At 58.0% G+C, this 24118-nt stretch overlaps 3 protein-coding genes across 5 annotated transcripts in view; 1 reads left to right on the top strand and 2 right to left on the bottom strand.

Moving 5' to 3' along the window:
• LOC121337458 (mitochondrial import inner membrane translocase subunit TIM16-like) overlaps positions 1-8005 on the bottom strand; it is a 37606-nt gene extending 29601 nt beyond the window's left edge. For both annotated transcript variants that reach the window (XM_041407603.1, XM_041407586.1), the window contains exons 1-7: positions 7879-8005; positions 4835-4931; positions 4518-4592; positions 3062-3132; positions 2522-2705; positions 1827-1903; positions 640-690 (exon numbers count right to left, since the gene is read on the bottom strand). In XM_041407603.1, the coding sequence (XP_041263537.1) occupies positions 640-690; positions 1827-1903; positions 2522-2705; positions 3062-3132; positions 4518-4592; positions 4835-4931; positions 7879-7938 (615 nt within the window). In that variant the 5' untranslated portion in view covers positions 7939-8005. The remainder of the gene's footprint in view (positions 1-639; positions 691-1826; positions 1904-2521; positions 2706-3061; positions 3133-4517; positions 4593-4834; positions 4932-7878) is intronic.
• Positions 8006-9035: 1030 nt separating this feature from the next.
• Positions 9036-18992, top strand: DNAJA3 (DnaJ heat shock protein family (Hsp40) member A3). Its single transcript, XM_041405123.1, has 10 exons — positions 9036-9404; positions 9800-9883; positions 10442-10654; positions 11374-11526; positions 12317-12464; positions 13140-13204; positions 14042-14170; positions 14604-14719; positions 15002-15099; positions 17933-18992. The coding sequence occupies exons 1-10, from the start codon at positions 9036-9038 to the stop codon at positions 17953-17955; spliced, it is 1398 nt and encodes a 465-aa protein (XP_041261057.1). The 3' UTR covers positions 17956-18992.
• On the bottom strand, positions 18686-23448 carry NMRAL1 (NmrA like redox sensor 1). 2 transcript variants are annotated; one of them, XM_041407642.1, is made up of 6 exons: positions 23261-23448; positions 22985-23050; positions 22536-22774; positions 21556-21805; positions 20912-21102; positions 18686-20065 (listed from the first exon to the last, which is right to left on the bottom strand). In XM_041407642.1, the coding sequence occupies exons 2-6, from the start codon at positions 23022-23024 to the stop codon at positions 19895-19897; spliced, it is 891 nt and encodes a 296-aa protein (XP_041263576.1). In that variant the 5' UTR covers positions 23025-23050; positions 23261-23448; the 3' UTR covers positions 18686-19894. The 2 variants fall into 2 exon arrangements, with proteins under 2 accessions (XP_041263576.1, XP_041263568.1); XM_041407634.1 differs by lacking the exons at positions 18686-20065; positions 20912-21102 and adding an exon at positions 21128-21248 and having other exon boundaries at positions 23261-23393.
• Positions 23449-24118: the final 670 nt, after the last annotated feature.

The following is a 24118-nucleotide window of genomic DNA, read 5'->3' as shown; positions in this document are numbered from 1 at the left end:
CCTGGTGCAGCACTGGAGCTCTGGCTCCCTTCCATCACTGTGCCTGAGCACTGTCACCAGAGGCCATTGGCTCCCCAAGTCCACAGGCAGCAGGATATGACAGAGTCCACTGCAGCCCTCTCACCCTGCTCTCCACTGCATCCCTCCCTTCCCAAAGGCTTCCAGCCCCTTCTGCAGCCAGAGCCCCCAAGCCACAGGAAACCTCTAATAAGAGGCTGTTTGAACTTGACGTCAAGGCTTAAATTCTCTCCTTATTTCCTAATCACTGTTATTTGCTGAGTTGTGCAGATCCGGCTGCCCAGCCCTTGCCCTTGGTGGGTCCTCGTCCCCAAGAGCCTTTGGTCCAGCTCCCACAGGGCAGGGCAGAGCCCAGGAGCCTGCAGAGCCTAGAGCCCTCACACGCACAGGGCTCGCCTGGCATGTGCCAGTGCCCTGGGGGGTCTCCCTGGCCTGGTGGGAGGGCAGGGCCCCCTGCTGAACCCCACCAGGGCTAGGAGGACAGCCCTATTCCTCCCACCCTCAGCTCCTCGCCTCTCCCAAGCCCAGCCAGGGCTGGGATGGTTTGGGGGACCAAAGCTCACCCCCCTGCAGGGAACAGGTTGGGCAGGGCTGCCTGCAGCACATCCAGAGGGGACATACCTGGGAGGCAGCTGGGCCTGCTCGGGGGTCAAAGATCCGCAGTTTCTTGTCCTGGTGAGATAAAAGAAAACAGAGGAAGGTTAAGGACCTTGGGGCCAGTGGGATGTCAGGATGCAAAAGGCAGAAGGCTGGAATGAGCAGCCCTCCCCTTCCTGCCCATCACTCTCCTGCCTGCAGTGCCTATCCCTATGGATGGCTTGCATTGTGTCCTCCCACATTGTGGGCAGGGGAGCACCCCCAGCACCCCACCAGGACCCTGACACACTCAAAACTGCTCCCAGAAAAGAAGGGAGCCTCCCAAGTAGGGTCAGAGCTGGAGCCTGACCCTCAGATGCCATCCTGACAGTGCTGCAGGAGAACGAGCCCCTTCCTGCCTGGCATCCCTCTGCCAAATGGGGCACGGCTGGCAGGGCACAGAGGCAGCAAGGGGGTGCCCGGGTACCAGCCCTGCTGCCAGGGTGCTGTTTGGGGAGCACGCATTGTGCCAGCAGAGCCACAGGGCACGGGGGCTGATCCACACCCCAGCCAGCACGGCTTGGGCTTGTACCCCTGAGCCCAGCCCGCACTCTGGGCACGGGGCTCCATGCATGCGCTGGGACTCCGACCCATTCCGCAGCGCGGCTCTGCACGCTGGGCCGGGCTCGGGGCTCCCCCGGGGCGCAGCGCGGGGCTCCCCCGCAAACCCTTCGCTCTCCCTCGGCACGGCGCGGGCTGCGCTCCCGGCCTGGGGCTGGGGCTGTGTGCTCAGAGCTGCTTGCCGAGCCTCCGGGGGCTCGTGGCTTGCACACTCCTTTGCACGCTCGCCCCGCCCGCCGCCCCCGCGCGTTCCCGGCGCGTCCCGCAGCGAGCGGCCGGCGCCATCTAGTGCTGCTCCCTGCCCGCCTCCCCACGGGCTCGCTGACCCCGCTCCTGCCCTTTTCTACCCCAAAACTTCCCGTCCCTCCACGCTCCCCATGCCTGCAAGTGTTCTAGGCCAGACTGGATGGAGCTCTGCGCACCCCGGGCTGAGGTAAGGTGTCCCTGCCCATGGCAGGGGGTGGAACGAGACGAGCTTTAAGGTGCCTTCCAACCCAAACCATTCTGGGATTCTGTGAAATGGGTGCCCCCGGGATCAGGGTGCATCCAGCAGCTGGCACACAGCCCATCCCTGCCGTGCCACAGCGAGGTCCTCCCTGGGCACTGCTCACCTTGCAGGAGGTGCCGAGGAGGCGCCCGTCTCGCTTCCAGGTCAGGCTCTGCAGCTGGTCCCCGTGGGAATCCAGGACTGTGGGGATAAAACAGGGTCAGGATCAAGCAGGGTGCCTCCTGCAGACAGGGCAGGAACCATCATTCTCCCACCCAGAATATTTCCCAGGAGAAATGATCTGGCCTTTCCAAAGGGCTGGTGGCAGCCAGGACGCAGTGGGACACTGCTGTGTCTGTGCAGGGAGCGTTCCTGTGCTGCTGGCAGCTGGATACAAAGAGCAGGAGCCCTGGGAAAGCCACAGGCCTATGCACCCATCTCCTCCCCCCCTCAGGGTGGCTGAGGTCTGGGCAAGGCTGGTCAGCAAGAACCCACATCTACCCAAGCCCTGGGACATGCAGAGAGAGGGATCTGTCTCCCAGGGGATCCCCAGCAGAGCTCCTGCAGACAGCTTGGGCAGTACCAGTGTTTCACACCGCTGCATCAGAGTGCAGGGCAGCACAGGCACAAGGGGCTGTGGTGCCCTGCCCAAAAAGCCACCTGAGCTGCCTTTTTGGTGACACCGAGGTCAGGCCTCGAGCCTGGGCACTGACACGGTGAGGACACATGGAACAGACACATGGGTAGGACACACAGGGAGGACACATGGAGAGACACACAGGGAGGACACGTGTCATGGGCAGCTACAGCCCTGCCTACCTGTCAGGGGCTGCTGCTGGCCCAGGTCCCACACAGTGACTCTCTTCCCTGCACCGCTGGCCAGGACAGCGTCTGCCGTGGGGTGGAACTGCAGCACGTCCAGCGGGGCCCCCCCGGGCCCCAGGGTCAGCCCTGCGCCACCAGGAATGTCCTGGCCACCCTCGGGCAGGCGCCACACCTTCACCTGCAGCCCCAGGAGAGGAGGGGGGTCAGTTCCAGGGCAGGTGAGCAGGACCCTGCTGGGTGCTGGCAGTGCCCCACCTGGGCTCGCTGCTTTCCCAGGCTTTGGTCCCTGAGGTCCCTGAGCATTCCCATGTGATCCCTCATTGCAGCTCAGGGGGATCAGGTCCCAGATGGGAGGGGGCTGATCCTTGACCATGTGCTCTGTCCCCCTGGGGATGTCCCACTCCACTCTCCCAAAGCTGGCACCCTCCACCCCATGCTCCTCTTACTCCCATCACTCCAGCTCTGCTGTGACTCCCAGACACACCCTGGGGGTCACGAGGTGTCCCCTTGGGACCCCAGTCACTGAGCACTCACCGTCTCATCGGCAGAGCCTGTGGCCAGCAGGAGCTGATCGAAGGGTGAGAAGTCAAAGTCTGTGACCACATCTGGAAGGAGAAGGGCAGAAGTCTGTCCCCACCTTCCTCTGCAGACAGTGTGTCTGCCCCTCTCTGCTCTTCCCAGCCTGATTTCTTTCCTATACACTCAGCAGTGGGGGGCAGTTTCAGATCCATCAAGGTGTTTTGGAGCAACTTTGCTGTGAGTACCTGAGCCCCTCTACCCTGTCCCTCAGGGACTTGCACCCCTTTGGCAGGGTTAGGAACCCTGGAGGGGGCATCCCCCTGTCTGATCCATGCACCAACACCCCCACAGGGCACAGGAAACAGCATGGCCAGCACCAGGGTGTCTGTGCCATGTCCTGCTGGAGCCACACTGGTGACAAGGCTCCCTTTGTAACACCCCGGGTTGGCATGCCAGCGGCAGGGATGCTCCCGGCAGCAGGGCCCGGCGGGAGGAAGGCTGGCACCAGCAGCAGCAGCCCCTCGGATGCATTTGGCACGCTCAGAAAAGTAGGTCACTGTGTACTTTTCTGCTTCCAGGAGACAGGCCCCGGAGGCATGAAGAGCAGGCAGCTCGCTCGGCTGCATCCACCCGGGAGGAGAGAAAATCCATTCCCTGCCACAGAGGCGTTGCTCTGGCACAGCCGGCTTCAAAGGACTTCTGCTGATCCCATTGGGAAGCCGTGGGATGGCGCTGGCTCCTGTGACCCCTCTGGCACTCCCCAGGGAGCAGAACTCACTGCCTGCTTTTCCAACCCGACAAAGCTCCTGGTGCCAGGGCTGAGGTGGCACAGGCTGGGCACCCTGCGCAGCCCTGCAGCCATGCCACGGCACACAGGCAGGAGGCGGTGCTGGAACCAGCTCCCATCTTGCTGATCTGGTGTAATTCTGGGGAAATGGGTGGTCAGTGCTCCTCAGGTTGCCACTGCTGCTCCAGCACCAGGAGAGGGGCACCCTGAGGTGGGCACCACTCCTCCCTGTGCCTGGGCAGGGCAGAGCCCTGCTTCTCTGCCACAGTGATACTGCCACTGCCTCTTCCCTGCCACATCAGAGCTGCTGGTCCAGCCTGCCACTGGAGGCAGTGATGCTTCAGTGATGCCAACTCCAGCCTGGCACTGGGTGTACTGGGAATTTCAGGGCGTGCTATGAGTAATGTGGAAAGGCTGTGCTAGAAGGGTGAGAGGAAGAGCTGCATGTTCAGGCCTCACTGCAGCCTGTGAGATGAAGGAACACGGATTGATTCCAGCCTGGCAGAGCCCCTTCTGGTGCCACCCTGCCCTCAGGTGATGGTCCCTGGCAGGTCCCCATGTCCCTTGCCTAGCAGACAGCCCACCACAGCCTGCCAGGCTTGAACTCAGCCCCTGAGCCTCCTCCACAGCCCACGTGGGGTCAAACACGTCCTGTGGAGGAGGGAGATGGCACCTGGCACCCACCTGAGTGGCAGCAGAGCTGAGATATGGTCCTCTTGCTCCCATCCTCGCACTCCAGGGGCACAATGCCCAGCACACCTGCAGGAGAGGGCACAGGAACAGATCAGGAAACGCCCCAGCCTAGGACACACGAGGGGCACCCAGCTTTGCAATGCAAGCCAAGAGGTGTGGGACTGTCAGCACTTTGGGGGATCCCAGAGAAAGCCTCCTCCACTCACCCTGGTGCCCTGTGGGGGACTGACCCACCACCCAGCCCCACAGGGACCCCTGGGACAAACCCATCCCACTCCCCAAGCAGTGCTGGGACCCTTGTGCCTCACCGGCGGCCTCGGCGCTGAAGGCGATCCAGCGGCAGCTGGCCTTCACCTGGCTCCCACAGGAGGGGACAGAGCCTGCTCGGATCCCGCTGATCCAGGCCTGGCATGCAGAGGGAAAAGCCATATCAGGGGCTGCCTTGTTATGGCAGGGCCTGGAGCATGGCTGCAGGACCATTGGCACAGCATGGCAGAGGCCCTCAGCCCCAGAGGAGCTGCCATGCCGATGGAGAGCCGGAGAATGGCGATGCCAATGGGATTATCCCGTCCTCTGGGGTGTCCTGGGACAATGTGGCTGCTCCTGCTCCTGTCACAAAGAACAGCCCCTCACTAGGGCTGAAGGGTGGGACACAGGAGCATCCCAGCTCCCAGACTGTGCCATTTCTGGGCTGTCCCACTGTGGGAAATGCCCAGAGGTCTCTGCAATAAACTGGTGCCAGAGAATCTGGATGGGACAAAAGCTCTTGGGCTGTGAAGCACCACAGGGTCAAGCTGTGGCTGACCAAGTGTGCTCCAGCAGCACACTTCCCACATGGACACACAGCCAAGAAGCTGCCTTACAGCTCCAAAACCAAACTCCCACTCTGCAGTGTTTTCCAGGGCTGAGCACTGCACTCATGGGACCCTGGGACATCCTCCATCAGCCAGACCCACTCCAAGCAACACAGACACCCCACCTCAAGTGGCCACCAGAGCCACGAGCTCCCTGGCACTCCCAGGGCCAAGTCCAATCCTTGTCAGTGGCAATGGCAGGTGTTTTATGGCTGGCACCAGGCCTGTGTGCCCACAGCAGCCCCCAGAGCTGCAGCAGGTGTCAAAAGCAGTGGATACCCCACAAACTGGGCAGATACCTGGGTAGGGAAGGGAAACCCCGAGCCCCAGGTTTCCTCTCCTTGCACAACTTCCGTTTGAGGCCTGACAGGGAGCGCTGGTTCCTGCAGCACTTCCTCCCCTCACAGCTCAGTGCAGACCTGTTAACCCATCTCTTGCCAAAGGCAGGTTTCTGTCTCCACACCCAGCATGTGGGCAGGGGGCTGCACTGGGGATGGGGAACAGGCTGGGAGCATGAGCAGGACCCTGGAATAAGGGCCCCACTATCTGCATCCCACCACGCTGCACTGGGCCCTCAGAGAGGGAGGCACCAGCCACATCTGGCCCCCAGGAGACAGGGGTGCCAGCAGGACCCCTGCAGTGAGGTTTCACAGAGCTGGTCCATCCTGACCCCACAGTTTCCCCACACACAGGCAGCAGCCCTCAAGGCAGTGATCCTTCCTGCAGCGTGGCAGCACGGCCAGGAAAGCACATGAAACCATCCTGGCTACATCCCTAGAACAAACTGTGAGCTCTGAAGGGCCATCTGCCAGCAGAGCCCTGCAGATGCTGCCTGAAGAGAAGACTCAGATGTGATCCCTGGTGTTTACACTGCGCTTCCTGATCCAGCCAGGTCGGGTGTCTGCTTGTGCCTCCATAAACAGCTGCTCGGCTGGGGACACAACAAAGCTTCCTGCTGTGACACCTGAGATGGGCTTGGTGACAAGGCTTCCTTCTCCACCTGCTGCCCTACGGGGAGTGCATGGCCTCACTTCCAAGGATATGTTTCATGCCTGAATGGGAAAAGCCTTTTGGAAAGGCCTTGCACAGCAGATCCTGCACACAGGGAGAGCACGCTGCCCCTCGGAGCTCCCCCATGGAACCAACACCAGGACAGCAATGATGGGATGTCCCTGCCTGCAGGACGCCATGTCCTGCACAGCCAGGTGTCCCAGCACCCACACTCCACAGGCACGCACACTCCCTGCTGCCAGTGACTCATCTGAACCCTGGGATTCACAGCCAAACATTCATCCAACTGAGATTTCAGTGACCTGAGACACTGAGGCTGGCACGCCATGGGCATGGGGGCACCATGTCCCCTCCCACAGCTGAAGCTCAGAGGATGTTTTGGGTGCTTGCTGGATTTGCAGAGGCGTGTGAGCGCAGGCCACGGGTGGGTGCAAGGACAGCTTGGTTGGGAAGTTACAAAGAAGGAGTGTGTGCACAGCCAAGGGCTGCGAGCAGCAGCAGCCTCACTCTTGGCCACAGTGCTGAGGAGGTGCTGGGTGAAGGGTACCCAGCTCGGGGAACCCCCAAAAGGGCTGTGTGTGCTGGTAATGCCCCCTGATGTGACTCACCCAGCCCTGCCCCTGCATCTCTGCCCCTGCCCTGCCCTACCCAGTCTGTAGGGACAGGGACCTGGGAGATTGCCCTGGCCCAGCTCTGTGGTTTGGGGGACAGCAGGGCAGGGCTACCCACGGCCAACACCGTGCCAGGACGGATCGTGACGCTTGGGGCTGGTTATGCATGGAGCAGAGGCCAGAGCTGGGCACCACATGGCTCTGTGCTGCCCAGCGAGACGCCCAGCGCTGCCTGGCCCCAGCGGTGCCGAGCTGCACAGCTCATGGCCAGGGTGATGGGGCTCAGCAGCACCCCGTGGGGCCCAGCCCTTCCTCTGTGCCTGCGGAAGCGGGGTGGCAGAGCGGGGTGGCAGGAGCGAGGCCCAGCATTTCACACTCGGTGCGTGCTTCCCTGGCTGGCACAGGCCAGGAGGGCGAGATACCGAACGGCAGCGGGCAGCAAGAACCCGGGATGCACCGCGTGTGCCAGCCGTGCCCAGCGGCAGGAGGGGAGCAGCCACCACGGGACGGGTACCCCATGCCAGCCGCTGCCGGCCGGGGGGCTGCAGCGGCCCAGGAGAGGGGTGGGCTTCCCCGACAGCCCCACGTGCGGAGCGCCCCGGGGCCGGGATCCTCCGCGGAGCCCGGGATGGGCAGCAGCGGGTGCCAAGGAGGGGCCGCCCGGGCGACGCACCCGCACCAAGCCGGGAGACCCGGGCACGGCCCCGCCACACCGGCGATGCCGCAGCTGCGGGGCCCGGAGCCGCGCCCTGCCGGTGCCGCGGGGTGGGGCCGGTCCTGCCCTGTCCCCGCGCCTGTCCCTGTTCCTGCCCGCCGGCAGCCCCGGCCCCGCCGCCCCCGCGATCCCCCGGTACTGGCGGGTCCCGCAGCGCTCACCTCCCTGCGGGGCAGCCGGGCCTCGGTGTGCCGGAACTTGGACGCCTTGAAGCGGTTCATGGTGCTCCGGCTGTACCGCTCCCAGCCGTGCCCAGCCCTGCCCGGCCCGGCCCCGCCGCTCCGCCCGGCCCGGGCCCCGCCCCGAGCCCCGCCCCTGGGCCAGCCCCGCCGGGCCCCCTCACGTGTGTCCCGTGTGTCCCTGGTGTCCCGCTGTCACCGTGAGCGGGGCACAGACCCCCAGCCCCGGCTCCTCGGACCCCCGCCAGAGCCTCCAACCCCGGCGGCGGAGCCACCCCTGGGGTGACTGTCCGGCGGTCCCGGTGATCCCGGCCCTTGCCCCCGAGGCTCGTGGTCACGCCGTGCTGTGACCCCCAGCTGGCACCCAGCTCTCCTCCCACACAAGGGCAGCGGTTCCGTCGGGCTCGGGGCCAGCGGGAGGTTTGCAGTGCCGTGGGCTCAGCGTGCTCGCCTCCCCCGCGGCCCGGCAGCCGGCGGTGAGCACAGACCTTCGTGTACTCACGGCTGCGGGGAGGGCGAGGAGGAGGGAGCGCTGGATCCGAGCCCACCGAGCCCTCTGCGCCCGGGGGAGCCCGGCTGTCACCCACGCCGCTGGAGGCCAGGCCTCCTGCCCTGCTTTCACCCGGCGTGTGCGCAGCAGGAGCTGGCACGGCCCTGTCGCCACTCAGCCCGGCGGAGCCTCCCCCGCGCCTCAGCCCCGAGCCCGTGCTGAGGAGCGCTCGGAGGCCCCAGCCCCGGTGATGAGGGCGGGAGAGAGACACGCTTGGCACGAATCATCCTCCCCCTCTGCAGAGGAAAGCTGCTGGCTGGCTGTGGGTGCCGTGCCAGGCTGCTGTGCCGTGTGAGTGTGGGCGTGTGGCACCGCACCCGCTGCGGTTTCAGAGCCTTTATTCCACTCCTGCGAGGTATGTCACCTGCTACGGGAGAAGAGCAGCAGCCCTGGAAGGGCGCAAACCGCGAAGGCAGGCAGAGGGCAGGGTTCCCAGCCCGCCGCACGAGGCTATCACGGGGCAGTGCCCGGCCGTTCCAGCCGTGTCCCCGCGCGCTCCCTGCCCGGTGCCTCCGGGCCCCGCGACCGCTACACTTCCACCCTCAGCCTCCGGCCCCGCGGCCCTGCCGAGCACCGCGCATGCGCAAGCATGGCGCAGCCACGGTCACGGCGCCGTACGCGTGCGCGGCCCGTCCCCGCAGAAGGGTGCGCAGGCGCAGCGCCGCGCGCGGGCCAAGATGGCGGCCGGGAGCGCATCGCGCTGGGTCGGGGCGGCCGCGGGGCGCGGGGCGGGGCCGGCGGGGTGCGGGTCTTTTCCCCCGGCCCTGTCCCTTCCTCCAGCCGGCCCGGCCCTCACGGCGGCCCCTCTCCCTCCTCTCCCGCAGGGACGAAACGCGCTGCCGCCGCCGCCTCCGCCGCCTTCCACAGCAGCGCGGCCCGCGCCAAGGAGGACTATTACCAGGTGCTGGGGGTGCCCCGCACCGCCACGCAGAAGGAGATCAAGAAGGCCTATTACCAGGTGCGGCGGGACCCGCCGGGCCCCGTGGGCTGCCAGAGGAGCCGGGGCTGCCCCTTCGCTGGGCCAGAGAACAAATCCATCCCCGTCTGTGGAGCCGCTGGAGACAAGGGGAGGAGGCAGTGGGAAAGCTCAGCACATGGCCTTGGGGATCGCTTCCAAAGCATGGTCTGCCTGTGCTGTCATCGCTTGTCTCCTTCCAGGAGGATCGGGGATTGCTGAGAAGATTAGCAGCAGCTCCTGTAGTTCCTTGTTTAGGGTTGATAAATGAAAATGTTTAGTTCCTGGGAATGCATCTAGTGAATGTCAGGCTCTGCTGATGTGTTTTTCCTGGCATGTGAGATATGCTTAAGTAAATAACTCCTGCCTGTCTCTAATAGTTGGTTTGTGTTTTTTAGTTGGCAAAGAAATACCATCCTGACACAAACAAGGACGACCCCAAAGCGAAGGAGAAGTTTTCTCAGCTGGCAGAAGCCTATGAGGTAATAGCAGGATTTTGTTGTGATGAGAAGGAGGAAAGACTAGAGAGTAGATGAGGGCAAAGATTTCCTGTAAAACCGTGGCTGTTTTTTGATGCACTTCAGTCTGAGACACATCTGTCCCAAGAAATTCCTTGGTCCAAATACCAGATTTAGCTGCTTTGGGCTGTTTCAGTTTTCCCCTTCCTTAGCAGTGACTGGCATGGATGTCACTTCCATGGAATTATCGTCAGTTTAAATAATCAAACAAAAAACCTGCCAGCCAGTTTTTGAGACAGAGGGACTTTCACTGTGCTCCCCCAGCCCTGTTTTTTGATTCCAGCACTCTTCAGCTGATACAATAATGATCAGCTGTTTAGTAGAAGTTATTTCTGCATTTTATAAATGAGTAAAATCTTGTCGTTTTTCTGGCGATGAGCCAAGAATCACCAGGGAAGCAGCAGCTTGTCCCTAACTGCCGTGGTGCTGACAGCTGGGCGAGACCTTGTTGGAAGGTGTGAGCCCGGAGGCAGGGATTCTCCTGGATGCTGCCATGCCCTGATGGCCCGGTTGTTGCCGCAGGTGCTGAGTGACGAGGTGAAGAGGAAGCAGTACGATGCCTACGGCACGGCGAGCTTCGAGGCGGGCGCGGCCGGGGCCGGGGCCGGCGCGGGGCGGCAGTACTGGAGCAGCGGCCCCTCCATCGACCCCGAGGAGCTCTTCAGGAAGATCTTTGGGGAGTTCTCAGGATCCCCTTTCGGCGACTTTCAGACTGTCTTTGACCAGCCACAGGAGGTAGGAGGTGCCTTTATTTAGGAATGGCAAACTCAAAGCAGTCTCTCCCCAGCTTCTGTCACAGAGTGCTGTGGGAGCTTCAGCAAGGAGTTGTTTCTGGGGATGTCAGTGTGTGAGTGTCCCATGGCATGGGCAGAGTCTCATAGTTTTGTTAAGCTGTGCAGGAACACACCCCACACCTCCAGACAGGATATTTTTTCTGGGCTTGAACACACAGCAAATCCTTCTCTGGTGTTTGCTGTCTCCACCCAGTACTGCTGAGCAGTTCCATCGCTGGAGAGGCATCGTTTCTGCTGCAGCTTGATTTACCTATGCCTGCTTTGATCTGTAATGCTAAAACCCACAAAATACCTTGTACTATAAACCAGGCCTTCCAGCAATGTGTTTGGCTGCTTAATTGGCATAATTTTGCAACTTAATTAGCTTCATGTTGCAGTGAGGCCCATAATAAAATCTGTCTTGTTCTTTGTGTTGCAGCTAAATGCTCCTTTAAGTGTTGATGGTTCATGTGTTGTCTTCAGAAATTTTTGGTGTTTGGTACTCCTGGTTTTACTAAAAATGACCTTTTTCATATAAGGAGAATTCCCTCTTTTGATCAGTTGTCTTTACAGAGAATTTCTATTTTAAGCATTGTTTGGTATTTAGCCTAAATGCTTCTCAGTCTCCTTAAGATCCTGTCACACCTCAGTCATGGCTCTACATCCTTGTTTCCTGTGCAGTATATCATGGAACTGACATTCACCCAAGCTGCAAAAGGTGTTAACAAGGAGATTGTGGTGAACATCCAGGACTCCTGTGTGCGCTGCGATGGCAAGGGACACGAACCTGGCACCAAAGCTCAGCGCTGTCACTACTGCAATGGCACGGGCATGGTAAGTGCTGAGCAGGACACCAGTTCTGTGCTTTCCCTTCTTGGGGAGACTCACTCGTTCCATGGTGAAAAATTCTCACCACGCTCATCAGCTTATGTTGGGCAAAGCTGAGTTAATGTCAGCTTGATGCTAATAGGCACTAGGAAGATTTTCTTTGTGTTAAAGTGCTGTGCCCAGCTGAAAGCATGAGCCTTCAGCCTGGATCCTCTGCTGCTGCACATCCCACAAACCATATGAATATAATGTAACAGCTCTGAAATTCCTGGGTAGTAAATGGGTATCTTTTGACTTGGACGGTGGAGGAGGTGGTGAAAACCCATGGCTAATCGTAAAATAAGAAGATGCAGGTAATGATGGAGCTGCAGGCTTTGGTCTTTTGCATGCATCTGATTCCTTGTGTGCTCCAGTGGTTCAGTCCAGGGCTTAGTCACCATAAGGTTTTCTTGGACACTGGCAGTAATCCATGTAAATGGATTGTCCTTGGATTCATCAGAACACAGACGTTTGCAGCGCTGTAAGGAGCTTTGTTCCTTCTTGGACATTAAAGCCTAGACTTTGAGGGTGGTGTGTTTCCCTTGCCCTCAGCACCTGACACTTGTAGTGGTGGTGGTGTTCAGTGGAAATCGGCATGTGACGGTGGGTGGATTTCAGAGCCGGCTCTCTGCTCCAGCCATTGCTGAAGGGTATCTCTGTCCTGACAGGGTGTGTGTGATCAGAGCCCAAAGGTGCTGTGTGAGAAGCCCCATCCCAGTACTCATCGTTTGCCCATCGTGTGTCTGTTCCTCCCCAGGAGACGATCAACACGGGCCCGTTCGTGATGCGCTCCACGTGCCGGCGCTGCGGCGGCCGCGGCTCCATCATCACCACGCCCTGCGTCATGTGCCGGGGCACAGGGCAGACCAAGCAGAAGAAGACAGTGATGGTTCCTGTGCCAGCTGGTCAGTGTTGTACCTGTCTGCTGCTCTCTTATTTACTGCCTCTGTTGGTACAAATGGGGGAACAGTGTAAGACCTTTTTCCTGCAGAGAAACGGTCTTTAAAGCAAAGCACGTTGAGAGCTCAGCAATTAAATGGGCTAGTGATGAGATGGACCTTCTGGCCATTGCTATACGTGTTTGCTCTGCCCTTCCTGAGCTTTGGTTCTTGCCTGGGTCCTCCTAGGCAGGTTTTGAAGGGTGACTCTCCAAAGGTTTTGTTGACATGAGCCTTTCATTTGTCCTTGATGAAGCTTGGGGAGAGGGTGGGAATCCTGAAAGCCTTGGTTTGGCTCAGAGGGCTGTGCTGATTGCCTTTCTCACCAGAGAGGAGAATTCAGTGGTGGGAATAAGACTTCTTTGAGATCACCCTGCGTGAGCACCCTTAATTTTCCTGCAGCTTGTGGAGGCTGCAGTGTTCCTTAATCCAATGCATTTGTAGAATGCATAGACAATTCTGTAAATATTGAAGTCACAAGTGTGTTGAGGGCATAGGGATCACCTCAGAGGTATAAACATGTGCTGACTCCTCCTCCTTTGGGCTGTGGTGGCCAGCTTTTGTGATTGGCAAGAGTTGTAGGTATCCATGTCACACAAGGGTTATATGCCAAGGTCACATTCCCTCCTGTTCTGATTGCAGGTGTTGAGGACGGGCAGACAGTTCGGATGCCTGTGGGGAAGAAAGAAATTTTCATTACGTTCAGGGTATGTATCCCAAGCTGGTTTGTGATGTAAGTTGGTTGTTCCCTTCTCAACTGCCTGGGAAAGGACTGCAGAATGGGCAGAGGAGGAAGAGCCAGTGATCCTTTGGAACAGCTGAGGTAACATGATCCCTGTGAACTTTCTGAGAGAGCAGGGGATCTGCATTGTAGCAAGGAGAGTAACTTTGAATCTGTTCATGAAGAATGGCTGCTCGTTCCAGGACCAGGCCCTTAGGGTAGTGTGAATCAAAGTGCAGAGTAGGTTCTTCATGCCTTGAGGTTTTGACTTGGAAATGCGAAGGAGCTGCCTGCTGGCAGGGGTGGTAAAGCTGAGGAGAGCTGTGGGAGGTGCTGCAGGAGGCTGCCTGTGAAGTGTCCTGCAGATCCACCTTCAGGGCTGCTTTGCATCTGTGCTATAGCTGGGTGTCTTCTGCCACACACATCCCTCTTGAGGAGAAGATTGTTTTCAGCACCTCTTTTATGGTGCAGGAGGGTTTAATTCTGTTCCATTGTGAGGCCACTGGAAAGGTGCTTCATTTCCTTCTCACTTTTATCAGCGTGCTGGACAAGGCAGTGTCTGTCTCTGCACAACTGCAGTGACAGGGATAAACTGACAGCAGGATTAGGGAGGGAGTTCCTGAAGCAGGAAGCAGGGATCCTTCCAATCCTTTGGCTAATTCAGTTATGTCAAGATCTGTGTTTTACTAGAACACCAAATACTAACTCACAGTTCTTAGCCGTGCAGTTTGGGGATGGTATATTTTTTCCTGAGACCCTTGGGAGCAGTTTAGCAGGAGAACATGGTGTGCTCACTGCTCTTTGGAACTTTGCTGCCCTCCAGGTTCAGAAGAGCTCTGTGTTCCGACGAAACGGAGCCGATATCCACTCGGATCTCCTGATCTCAATAGCTCAGGCCGTGCTGGGAGGCACAGCCCGGTGTCAAGGCTTGTATGAGACAATCAACATCACGGTGAGTACCAGTATTCTGGGTATGAATCAGTGGGCCACAGCAAAGGCTTCTCCTTTGCTGTAAAGGAGGGCAAAATCTCCCAAGTCTGCCAGTATTCCAATTCAGACTCCTTCAGGATTGAGCCTTGGGTAGTTTGTGACCTGCCCGGTCACAGCTTCTTTCCTGTTGCTGTGTAGGGACAGGGAAAGAAAGGGATTGCTGGACAAACCCTAAACTGCAGGGCTGCAGGCTGTGTCAGGTTCTTTACTTATTCCTTCAAGAGCTTTTCCATCTTTACTGGCTTAGCTTTGGGATGTGTCCCAATGCATGAGCATACGAGAGCTCTCCTATCCTACTTTGGAGCTGGTTGGAGAAGCAGATAATTTTTATAGATGTGTAATTATTATATAAATGTTTAATTAGAGTAATAAATGTGAGACCTTTGTGTTTATAGATACCCCCTGGTATTCAGCCAGACCAGAAGATTCGAATGAGTGGGAAAGGCATTCCCAAGGTCAACAGCTATGGCTATGGAGACCACTACATCCACATAAAGATAAAAGTTCCTCAGTAAGTAGAGCTAAAACAAGTTCCTGTGAAATCTTAAGAATTTTTTACAAAAAATGTTGTTTAAAAGTTGTGAAAATTCCATGAGGTGAAATGCAGTGGGTCCTATGTCTCCTCTTCCACTGGAGATCGTTCCTTACAGATGGCTCATTTAAAGAGCACATGGATTCCTGGTGTATTCGTACACAATGGACTCCGGTCCCTGGCCCCCGTGGGTGCTGCTGGGGGAGGTTTGGGAGGCTGTGGGACCCAGGCCATCCCTGACCCCGTGTCCTGGTGCCACAGGAGGCTGACGGATCGCCAGCGAGCCTTAATGATGAGCTACGCCGAGGACGAGGCCGACGTGGACGGCACCGTGAACGGGGTCACCAACACGGCGTCAGGTGAGCGGGGGAAGCCCTGGCCCTTCCCTGGGCAGCTGCTGTGGGAGTGCACAGCGCTCCCTGAGCGCTCCTGGGGAGCACGGGGAGCCAGGGTCACCATCAGGCCTGTGGCAGCACAGCCTGGTTTAACAGAAGTAGTTCTGCTGTGATATTAACAGGCTGTAGCACACAGCAGGGAGGCAGCCTCTTCCCAGGAAGCTGTATTCCAGTACTTACTGGGCAAGTCCATGAGTGAACAGAAAGCAGGTGCTGAGTACTCCAGGGTCCAGACAAACTGTGCTGATGAATGCCTCCTGCTCCCTGCTTCCCCTTTGCCAGCATTTACCTTGAGGCAGGAAAGCAAATGTGCTTCAGGCCACTTTCCTGCGTGATCCCAATCCAGTGTGCTTCTGAGCACGGCAGGGCTGCTTCTCCTGGAATGCTGACAGGGGTTTCTGTTGGGGCTGAGCTCTGTGTGTGTGGGAAAACCTGGGCTGGGAGTGTCCCTTGGTGGCAGTGTCAGCTCTGGTCAGTGGACAGTGTCCAGCACGATGGAGGAGTGAAGGCAGCTGGGAGATTTGTGGAGCTGCTTTCCAGCTCCAGATGGAAAATTGAGATTCAGCAATTGTGTTCAAAGTTTCAGGTATGAGGTGCTTGGAAGAGGCAGCAGCTAAAGGCACAACACAGGGTAACACAGTAAGGAAGGAGTTTTGTCTCTCACTACTGGAAAGCAGTTTCTTCTTTGCTTAATTGAAACAATGAACTTCTTAAAGCCTGTTGGATTTTGGTTTTGATTTGAACCTGTACAGGGCATTTATGACTAGGCAAAGGTGAGAGCCTTTTGGAGCTGCTGATTGATCCTAGGATCTGCTCTACTACGTGCCAAAGTGTGAGGAATACAGGCTTAAGTGCAGGATCTGCCAAATACTTCCCCAGTGTTCTGTTTTATAGTAATTATATATACAAAAAATATGTCTTTCCTATATTACAGTCAGCCTTGGGGGAAGGGCAGAGAACTCTGAGCACTGAATTTCCATTCCAGCTTTTTAAAAGCATTTGTGTGCCAAAGAGGAAAAATAACCTCTTCAAACTAAGTTTTTAAAAAGCAAACCTGCCAGTTTTTACCATGATAAGCAGCAAGGTGAGTTAAAATAACGCCAGTAGGTTGCAGTGTAGAGACAGGCTGTGCTGAGGGAGGCGTGTCCTACCTCGGGATTTCATCCCATTGCATCAGTCTGAGCCCAGCACTCAGCCCTGGGAGGCTGGGGAACACCAGACTCCGTGTTCTCTGTGCACAAAGAAAGCTTGAGGGGGAGTTTGGGATCTTGTTGTTGATGGCTTTACTGTAGAAAAAAACAGATTAGCTAACAGGTCTCCTTTGTTCTCATTATAGCCACTTCTGAGGGACAAACAAGTTCTCAGGACCTGTTCATACAGGACAATTTTAACATTCCTTATCTGGACAGTCAGTCTGAAATACTTGTAGCCTTTTTCATTCTACATGAGTTAATTTTCTGCTTAACACTGTCTGAGCATTGCTTGCAGTGACACAAATCAGGCTCCTGGTGTGGTTTTGCCCTGCTTTGCAAGGACACAACCTTGAAACAGGAAAAACTTGTTTCAGGGACCACCAGTATAGGTCTTTTAACCCTGTAAAGTCCTGGTTGGCTGTGATCGAGTTCACCACTTGCTTTTAGTGGCAGACCCACTTCCAAGTACTTGTTTCCAAAGCCTTTGGGGTCCCTGACTCAATTGTGCAGCAAGAGAATTCCCTTGCCAGTTGAAGGGCTGGGGAGAGGGGAAGGGAACAGCTCAGCACCTGAGCTCATGGTTGGCTTTTCCACTTCTGGGATCCAGGCTTTCCAGTGCTTCCACTGCAAGGGGTCCAGTCCTGTGGCTCGCTGCCAGGTGCAGCCCTGGACGTGAGGGAGGAGCACAACCAGCTGCTTTGTCTTGGCCATTTGCTGTCTAAAACACCCCTCTGGTCCTGGTGGGAGATGTCTCTGACTGCAGCCCTTTGCTGTTTGTGTCCAGGTGGCAGGGCCAAGGCTAGCGCTGACGCAGGCGGGGATAGGCCTGAGGCTCAGGAGAACAAGGAGGGATTCCTTTCCAAACTTAAGAAAATGTTTACCTCCTGACACCCCATCCGAGGTAGGAGGCCTCTTGTGTTTCACTGTTGTCTTTCCCCCACACTGAGCACTTCTTGGGAGGTGGAAGCACAATAGCACAGCGTTGCTTCTCACTTAGCCTCAGGCCTTCCAGCCGGGAATGTGCACAGCCCTAGCTGTCCCCTGGGACCTGGAGCAACAAGCCAGGGATTAAAGTGCATTGTTGCTGCAGCAAAGAGCAGCACAGATGCTGGGTGCACCCTTGGGGGGTGGCTGGCCTCCCCTGCAGCTCTGCTGCTGGAGCTGTGCCCAGTTCCAAGCACTGAGGGCGTTCCCATGAGCTGGTCCCACTGGGACCGGGTTCTGCCACACAAATCCTGGGCTGCAGAGCCACTGGTGCTGGCACACTCAGGCTGGATTCACCCCTGCCGTGGGCTTACAGCACCAGGGAGGAGCCAGTCTTTGTCACAGAGCACAGCAAACCCCACCATGCATCACTGCAGTGCAACTCAGGAGCTTCAGTCGGTGCTGACCTGTTATGAGGGAGCACCGACACTTGGAATCATCTACAGCAGACACAGAGTCTGGGATTCCAGGGGCTCAGCTTTGCATCTTTGTATGCTTCAAAGCTGGCTGTGCTGTAGGGCTGACAATGTGACAGCAGGTCAGGAGGGGAGGTGCTCCCAGAGTGGGCTGTGTGCTGATACAGCCAGGAAATTGTAACCTTCCTCTCTCTTCAACTGCAGGAAAACGCTCTACTGGGAACTAGGAGCCAGCAGCAGCAGGTCATCCGTGCAGTTGGGGGTGAATCTTTCTGGCAGCCAGGCTCTGGAGAACACAGGATGTCAGCAGCACAGCAAGAATCCCAGCTGGAGAGGCCATGGACCACCGAGGCACCAACACAAACCCCACCCACTGTCCTAAGAACTGGCAGTGAAGGAAAACCAGCTTAGCAGAAGTGTGGCTCTCTGGACGCTGCTCCACAACCCCACTGCTGCTGGAAGCTTATTTGGTAAAAGCTAAAGTTGAAGTATTGTTTAGAATCCAAACCAGAGGAAATGTGAAACAAATAGTCCAGCACAGAGCAGCAATATGCTGTGTGGAGACCAAGCACACCAGCTGCTCACTCAGGTGCCCTTTGGAATGCCAGGTGTGCTTGGTGAACTCTCCAGGAGACTTGGTGGGTCAGGAAGGTCTAACCTTGTCTTCACGACAGCCCTGCTGCCCTGCACAGCTCCAGGTGGAATCTCCCTGTGGCTGGGTGTTGTCTGAGCCCAGCTGGCCTGGCTCCCTCACAGCCCTGGGCTTTCTCTATCCTGCTGATTGCCTGCACAGAGCAGTGATGGAATCTGCACTTTGCCTCAAGTTTATCCCCCAGATAACTAAAGTTACCACACAACTGCTGTCGCTTCTGGACTGGTACAAGTTGATCACTGAGCCCTTTGCCAGTTGGGGACAAAAATATTTTATTACTTTAGTGCAACACCCATAGCGTAAAGGATTGGTCAAAGCATCGTTGTTTTACTTGTGTGAGAGTGCAAGTGAGGTGGATCACTCCTTCCAGATGGAGCTGAGCTCTTGCAGTGAGTATTCCATGGTTACTGTAGCCTGCTGTGTTTGTGATACTGTGCAGGTACCATCAGCCCACATACTAATCAGTTCAACACCAGTTAAACAGGGACATGCTGTAGTCTTGCCCTTCTTAATTTGCTGAAATAAAGCACGCGTTGCCTCCTGATTAAACTTCTGTAAAGTGATTCTGTACCCATGTAAATAAGATGGACTTCATAAAGATATTTAACACGTGCTGTGCCTTGCTGCCTTGTCTACTCTTCCACCTGCTCTGTCACTCCCTTTCCCTCCCCTCCTAACAGGGATGAAGGTCTCTGGGCCAAGGAGGGGACAGGGTTGGATGGCTCAAGCATTGCTAGGGACTGGGATTGACTTTAAACACAAAGCTGCCCTATCTGAGCAGTACTTTAGGCACGTGAGGAGGAAGGGGCTTTTCCACTGAACCTTGGACAGTCTAGAAAAGCTGAGTTTTATCTCAGCTCCTTGGGACAGTGACTGAAATTAGCTCCAGGAGCCCAAGGACCAGGGCCAGAGCTGTATGATGAGGAATCAGGCTCGGCTTTTATGTTACACTCACAGGAAGTCACTGCAGTCCCTGCTTGCTGGGCTGACACTAAGCCTCCATCTCTCCAGTGGCTCACCTGCAGTGCCCAAACCAGATCCCTGGAGAAATTCCTGTCTTCTGTTTGCTTAGGAGCCTGCAGCAGCCCTGGCTATGGATACCTGCCACAAAGGCACTGCCTTTGGGGTGCACACCTTCAGCCTACCACGTGGTGCCAAATGCTCAGAGCTGCCTGGGAAAGGAGGTGATCCCGGGAAAACAAGCCCCCACCACCCTAAAACACCCACAATGACTAAAGCAACACCTTCCTGAGGACAGAGTGCAAAGGCAGCACTTCTGCCACCCCCCTGCCTGTGCTGTCCAGCCCTGCCTCTTGTTCTAGCTGCCTAAATAGTCCCAACCACGCTGCAGGAGCACACACACGGACCAGCAAGTGGGCCAAGCTCTCCCCAGCTGGGACAGGATCAGCCTCTCCCTGGGGCACTACTGCAAAGGCAGCATGGCTCAGGGCACCTCACCTCAGCCATGCCCTACCTGCTGCAGAAACCAGGGAGGAAGAGGAGGGAGGGGAGGCTCAGAAGGCATTCTTGTTGTCCCCCACCCACTGCTGGAAGGTGCGGGCCAGGGGGTTGAGCTTCATGGTCAGGGCCACGTTGCGGTCTGGCTTTAGGGTGTAGAAACGGAACATGGCGGCCAGCTCCTTGGCCCCAGGGAAGTCCTGCTTCTCGTACTCCTCAGGGGACATCTGCCAACAGAATTGGGGAAAAAAAACTGTTTCAGAGGCTGCTGGGGCTTCCCCTCAGCCTCTGAGGGGATGTGATGAGGGCTCTGCTACAGCAGCCTGTCAGCACTGGTGCAGAGGGCTCAGCAAGGCAGATCTGCTGGGGTTGGGCAAAGGATGCAGCTCCTCCTGGCAGGAACAGCCCAGCCAGCCTAGGGCCACCCCCAGGTCTGGCACACAGCTGGCCAGGGGCTGGAGCAGCTATGAGGGAGCCCTTCCTCACACCAGAGCTATGGCTGAGGGGTTCTAGAAACTGGGTGGTCCAGGAGGCAACTCAGGTTGGCACTTTCCCTGCCTGAATCAAAGGGTTTGGTTCACTGCACTTCTGGGAGAGCAGAACGTGCAGAGAGCATCAGAGGAGCTTTGTTTCTAATGAAATGCACTTTGTTCTCAGGGAGCCACGCTACCCCTCATCCATTGTATTGGCTGCCTGAGGCACAACTGAACTGCAAACAAAGATTAAAAATAAGTCACGAAGGGGCAGGGAGTGGTCAGGGTGTTGTTAACAGTGACACAGCACAGAGGCCAGGTCTGTTTTAATGGTGACACAGCAAAGCCCTGGAGAAAGCCCTGCTCAAGGGAAGGGCACCCAGCAGAAACCTGTTGTGTAGGTGCCCATCCCTGGCTCCCTTGGAGACTCCCAGCTCAGTTATGCCTCAGAGCCAGGCACAGACCTGCCCAGACACATCTGTGTGCCCCACAGGCATGAGCTCAGTGACAATACCAACAGGGCAGTGTCGGTGCTGGGCTCTACCAAAACGAGCTGTGAGTCCCTCAGGAACATCCCCTACACTAAGGGACACTTCCTACCTTGCTGGCTGTCACAGTCTTGCCCGTCTGCTGGGAGAGGATGGCAGCATACTCTGCCTCGGTGAGCTTGCCCGTGCTGAGTCCTATCACTTGGCCAATGTACTCCCCTGGGGACTTCAGGAGGGAAAGTACAACGGGCCCAAGGTCCTCCACAGCCATTCCATCCATGGGAGTGTCCCCCATGGGCAGCTCTGTATGGAGAGATTGATCCCAGCTGCAGCGCAGCCCAGCTCTGAGGAGGTACAGCGGAGTTTTCAGTCTCTGGACATGAGGTGAGGGAGGGATGAGAGCACCCATCAGCACGCCAAGGCAGGAGAGCAGGGCTGAGCTAAGAGACCTTGACAGCAGAGCAGCACCATGAGTCACCTGCAGCCCCACAACCTCCACCATCCCAAACGCAGGGACTTGGGATGTCCAGAGCTGCTCTGGGATCTGCAGAGCAGCACCCAGCACCACAAACAGGCCCAGGATCCTGGTGGTTTCCTGCAGGCCACCAAACAGGTCTGAAGACCACAATGCAGCTTGCTGTGGTCAAGCTGGTAGAGGCCTCTTCACCCTACCAGCCCACAGCCCTGGCCATCCCTCCACTGGCACGGTGGGACAGTCACAATAGAGTGACCCACAGAGCCAGAGCTCCTCCTTACCCAGGACAAAGGCGTCTCCCTGCGGGGCCTTCTGCGGCTTGAAGATGGAGAGGAAGTTCTCAAAGTAGAAGGGCAGGCGGATGATGGTGGTGGGAACCCCAATTTTCTGGAAGTACTCCTCCACCACGCCTTTGCCATCAAAGTGCAGCACCTCCAGGCGGCCCCCCGTCAGCTGGTGCACGTTCTCCAGGCCGCTGAACACGACGTGGCGCAGACCCTGGCGCTTGGACAGGTCAGCCAGACGCTGTCCCTGCGCCAGGGGAGAAACCAGCCATGAAGGGGGGAATGGGACATCCCCATCATGCCCACACCCCTCTTCCCTCTGGGGAGGATCCAACTCCCACCAGCCCTCAGCTGGGAGCACAGTGAGTTGTCCAGGTGGAGCTGAATCCTCTCCTTACCCCGTCCTACTTCAGAAAGGCCACACACCCTCCAGCTTTGGAGCTTGCTGCTCCACCAAACACGCAAGCACCAGCAGAAAGAATCCGCCTGGCCAACATACCTGCCCTAAACTATCTTATCTTTTGTTTGTTGCCATCCAGGTGTGGCAACTCTGCCATCCTGCAGGATCTGTCCTGGCATGAACACCACCCTTGAGATCTCTGATACTGCAGGATTTTGGCCCTGCACAGGGCTGCAAGCACAGGTCTGCAGGCAGCGACAATCCCAGCTCTGCCCCAGGAAGGCTCTCAGGAGCCAAGCATTCCCACTCCTGCTACTCCAGCTCCTGAAAAGTGCTCTCCATAACAAATTTATCAGCTCCTGGAGGCACCAGATCCTGGAGCCATGCAACTGTGAGGGAACAGAGAACAAGTCTTGGCTTTGCAAGAATTGGGACCTGGTGTTTGTGAGGCCTTGGGGTCTTCTGGACTGGCTACTCAAACCATCAGGGCTGCCACGGATGCTCCAAGAGCAGTGCCCACTTTGACACTAGTCATGATCCACCCACACACGGTCCCAGTTAATGTCAGGACAGGTACCTGCTCGATTTCCTTCTCCTTGCTGCAGTGCTCCCAGAAGTTGGTGACAATAAAGGCTCCGTAGGCACCGGCCAAGGCCCGCTCCAGCGATGCTTCATCGTCCTGATCTGCCTTCACCACCTCGGCTCCCCTGCGCCTCAGCTCCTCCGCCTCCTTCTTCCTGGGGCTCCGCGTCACCGCGCGCACCTCGAAGCTCCCATCGTCCAGCAGCGCCCGGGCCACGCCGCCGCCCTGGGCCCCTGCGGGAGCAGCCGGTCAGGGCCCGCGGCGCCGGGATGCGCTGGGGCCGCGGGACGGAGCGGCCCGGAGCCACAGGCACCGAGCCCCGCTCGCTCCCCGCCCTGCTCGCCCTCCTCGCCCCGCGGCCGCTCGGGCATCACCGACGCCTCCGCCCCTCGCTCTCCCCGCCGGCCCCCGGGCACAGCCCGGGCCTTTCCCCGAGCACTCACCGGTGGCCCCGAACACCACGATCAGCTTCTTCTCGGCCATGCAGCAACGCGGGCGGTCCCGGGGCTCTGGCAGGGCGAGAAGCAGCGAGGTCGCACGGCCGCAGCTCAGCCCCCGCACCGGTCCCGGGAGGGAAGGAGGGAGAAGGGCAGGGAGCGGGGCGGCTGCGGGGCCATCGCCGGTCCCGGGGGACAGCGGGCAGGGAGAGAGCGGGGCGGCTGCGGGGCCATCGCCGGTCCCGGGGCACCGGGCGCGCGTTCCCTCACACGGCTCCTCACCTCGGCTCTGCTCGGCTACGCCCGGCTCCGTTCGGGTCCAATCGGCTCTGCCCGGCTGCTTTCGGCTCGGTTCGGCTCTACACGGCTGAGCTGGAGCCGTGTGCGTTCGTCTGTTCGGCGCGACCCGATTGTGTTCGGCTTCACCCGACTGCGCTCGGCCACGCCCGTCCGGGCGGGGCTCAGATGTCCATCCCGGTCAGGCCCCGCCCACCAGTGCCGGGCCCCGCCCACCGCCGGCATGGGACTCCGCTCCCATCGCATCCCACCCCCAATCCCACCCCCAATCCTGTCCCACCCCATCCCCAATCCCGTCCCATCCCTTGGCCCAGCCGCCTTGTTCAGGAAACCCGCTTAAAACCCAAAAGCCACCGCGTCACCCTCTGGGAGGTGACTGGGGGTTGTGTCCCTTCCTCCCCGGGGACCCACCGAGCGTCCCAGACTAGTAAAGTTTCCTTGGTGTGGAAGCCGGTCTGCTCCCCAGGCTCGTCCTGCTGCTCCCTCTGGAGCCGGGACCGTTCGTTGTCCCCAGGTTCGTTGTCCCCAGGCAGGTGACTGTGCAGGTCTGAGCTGAGATCTGTCCCCGGACACCCTCCTGCCAAGCAACCGCTCGAGTCAACAGACAGAGTCATTCCTGGACCTTTCCTCACCTCTCCTGCCACTCCGGAGGGGCTGCGGCCAAACTGCCGGGAACTCCGTAGGTTTGGTTTAATAAATAAACAAATTGAGAAATTTGGGGGTGACTCTCTTAAATGACCCAGAAAATGCACGAGGGATATGTAATTCACAGTGGCAAAGAGATATTTCAGACGTGTTAATTCAGATCAATGATGGATTGTGAAAGCTGGAGGAGGTACAGCC

This window comes from Onychostruthus taczanowskii, unplaced genomic scaffold (assembly GCF_017590055.1).
Source record: "Onychostruthus taczanowskii isolate IOZ18803 unplaced genomic scaffold, ASM1759005v1 scaffold10, whole genome shotgun sequence".
In the NCBI taxonomy this organism is placed as follows: Eukaryota; Metazoa; Chordata; class Aves; order Passeriformes; family Passeridae; genus Onychostruthus; species Onychostruthus taczanowskii.
Note: the sequence above shows the minus strand (reverse complement) of the source record. Positions and strands in the feature narration are given on the sequence as shown.

Excerpts from the sequence above, each read along its gene's own strand:
- DNAJA3 (XM_041405123.1), top strand. The coding sequence starts at position 9,036 with ATGGCGCAGCCACGGTCACGGCGCCGTACGCGTGCGCGGCCCGTCCCC. Across the intron at positions 10,655-11,373 it reads TCTTTGACCAGCCACAGGAG|TATATCATGGAACTGACATT; the intron begins GTAGGAGGTGCC and ends TTTCCTGTGCAG. Across the intron at positions 13,205-14,041 it reads AAATTTTCATTACGTTCAGG|GTTCAGAAGAGCTCTGTGTT; the intron begins GTATGTATCCCA and ends GCTGCCCTCCAG.
- NMRAL1 (XM_041407642.1), bottom strand. The coding sequence starts at position 23,024 with ATGGCCGAGAAGAAGCTGATCGTGGTGTTCGGGGCCACCG. Across the intron at positions 21,806-22,535 it reads AGGAGAAGGAAATCGAGCAG|GGACAGCGTCTGGCTGACCT; the intron begins GTACCTGTCCTG and ends CCCCTGGCGCAG. Across the intron at positions 21,103-21,555 it reads GGGAGACGCCTTTGTCCTGG|AGCTGCCCATGGGGGACACT; the intron begins GTAAGGAGGAGC and ends CTCTCCATACAG.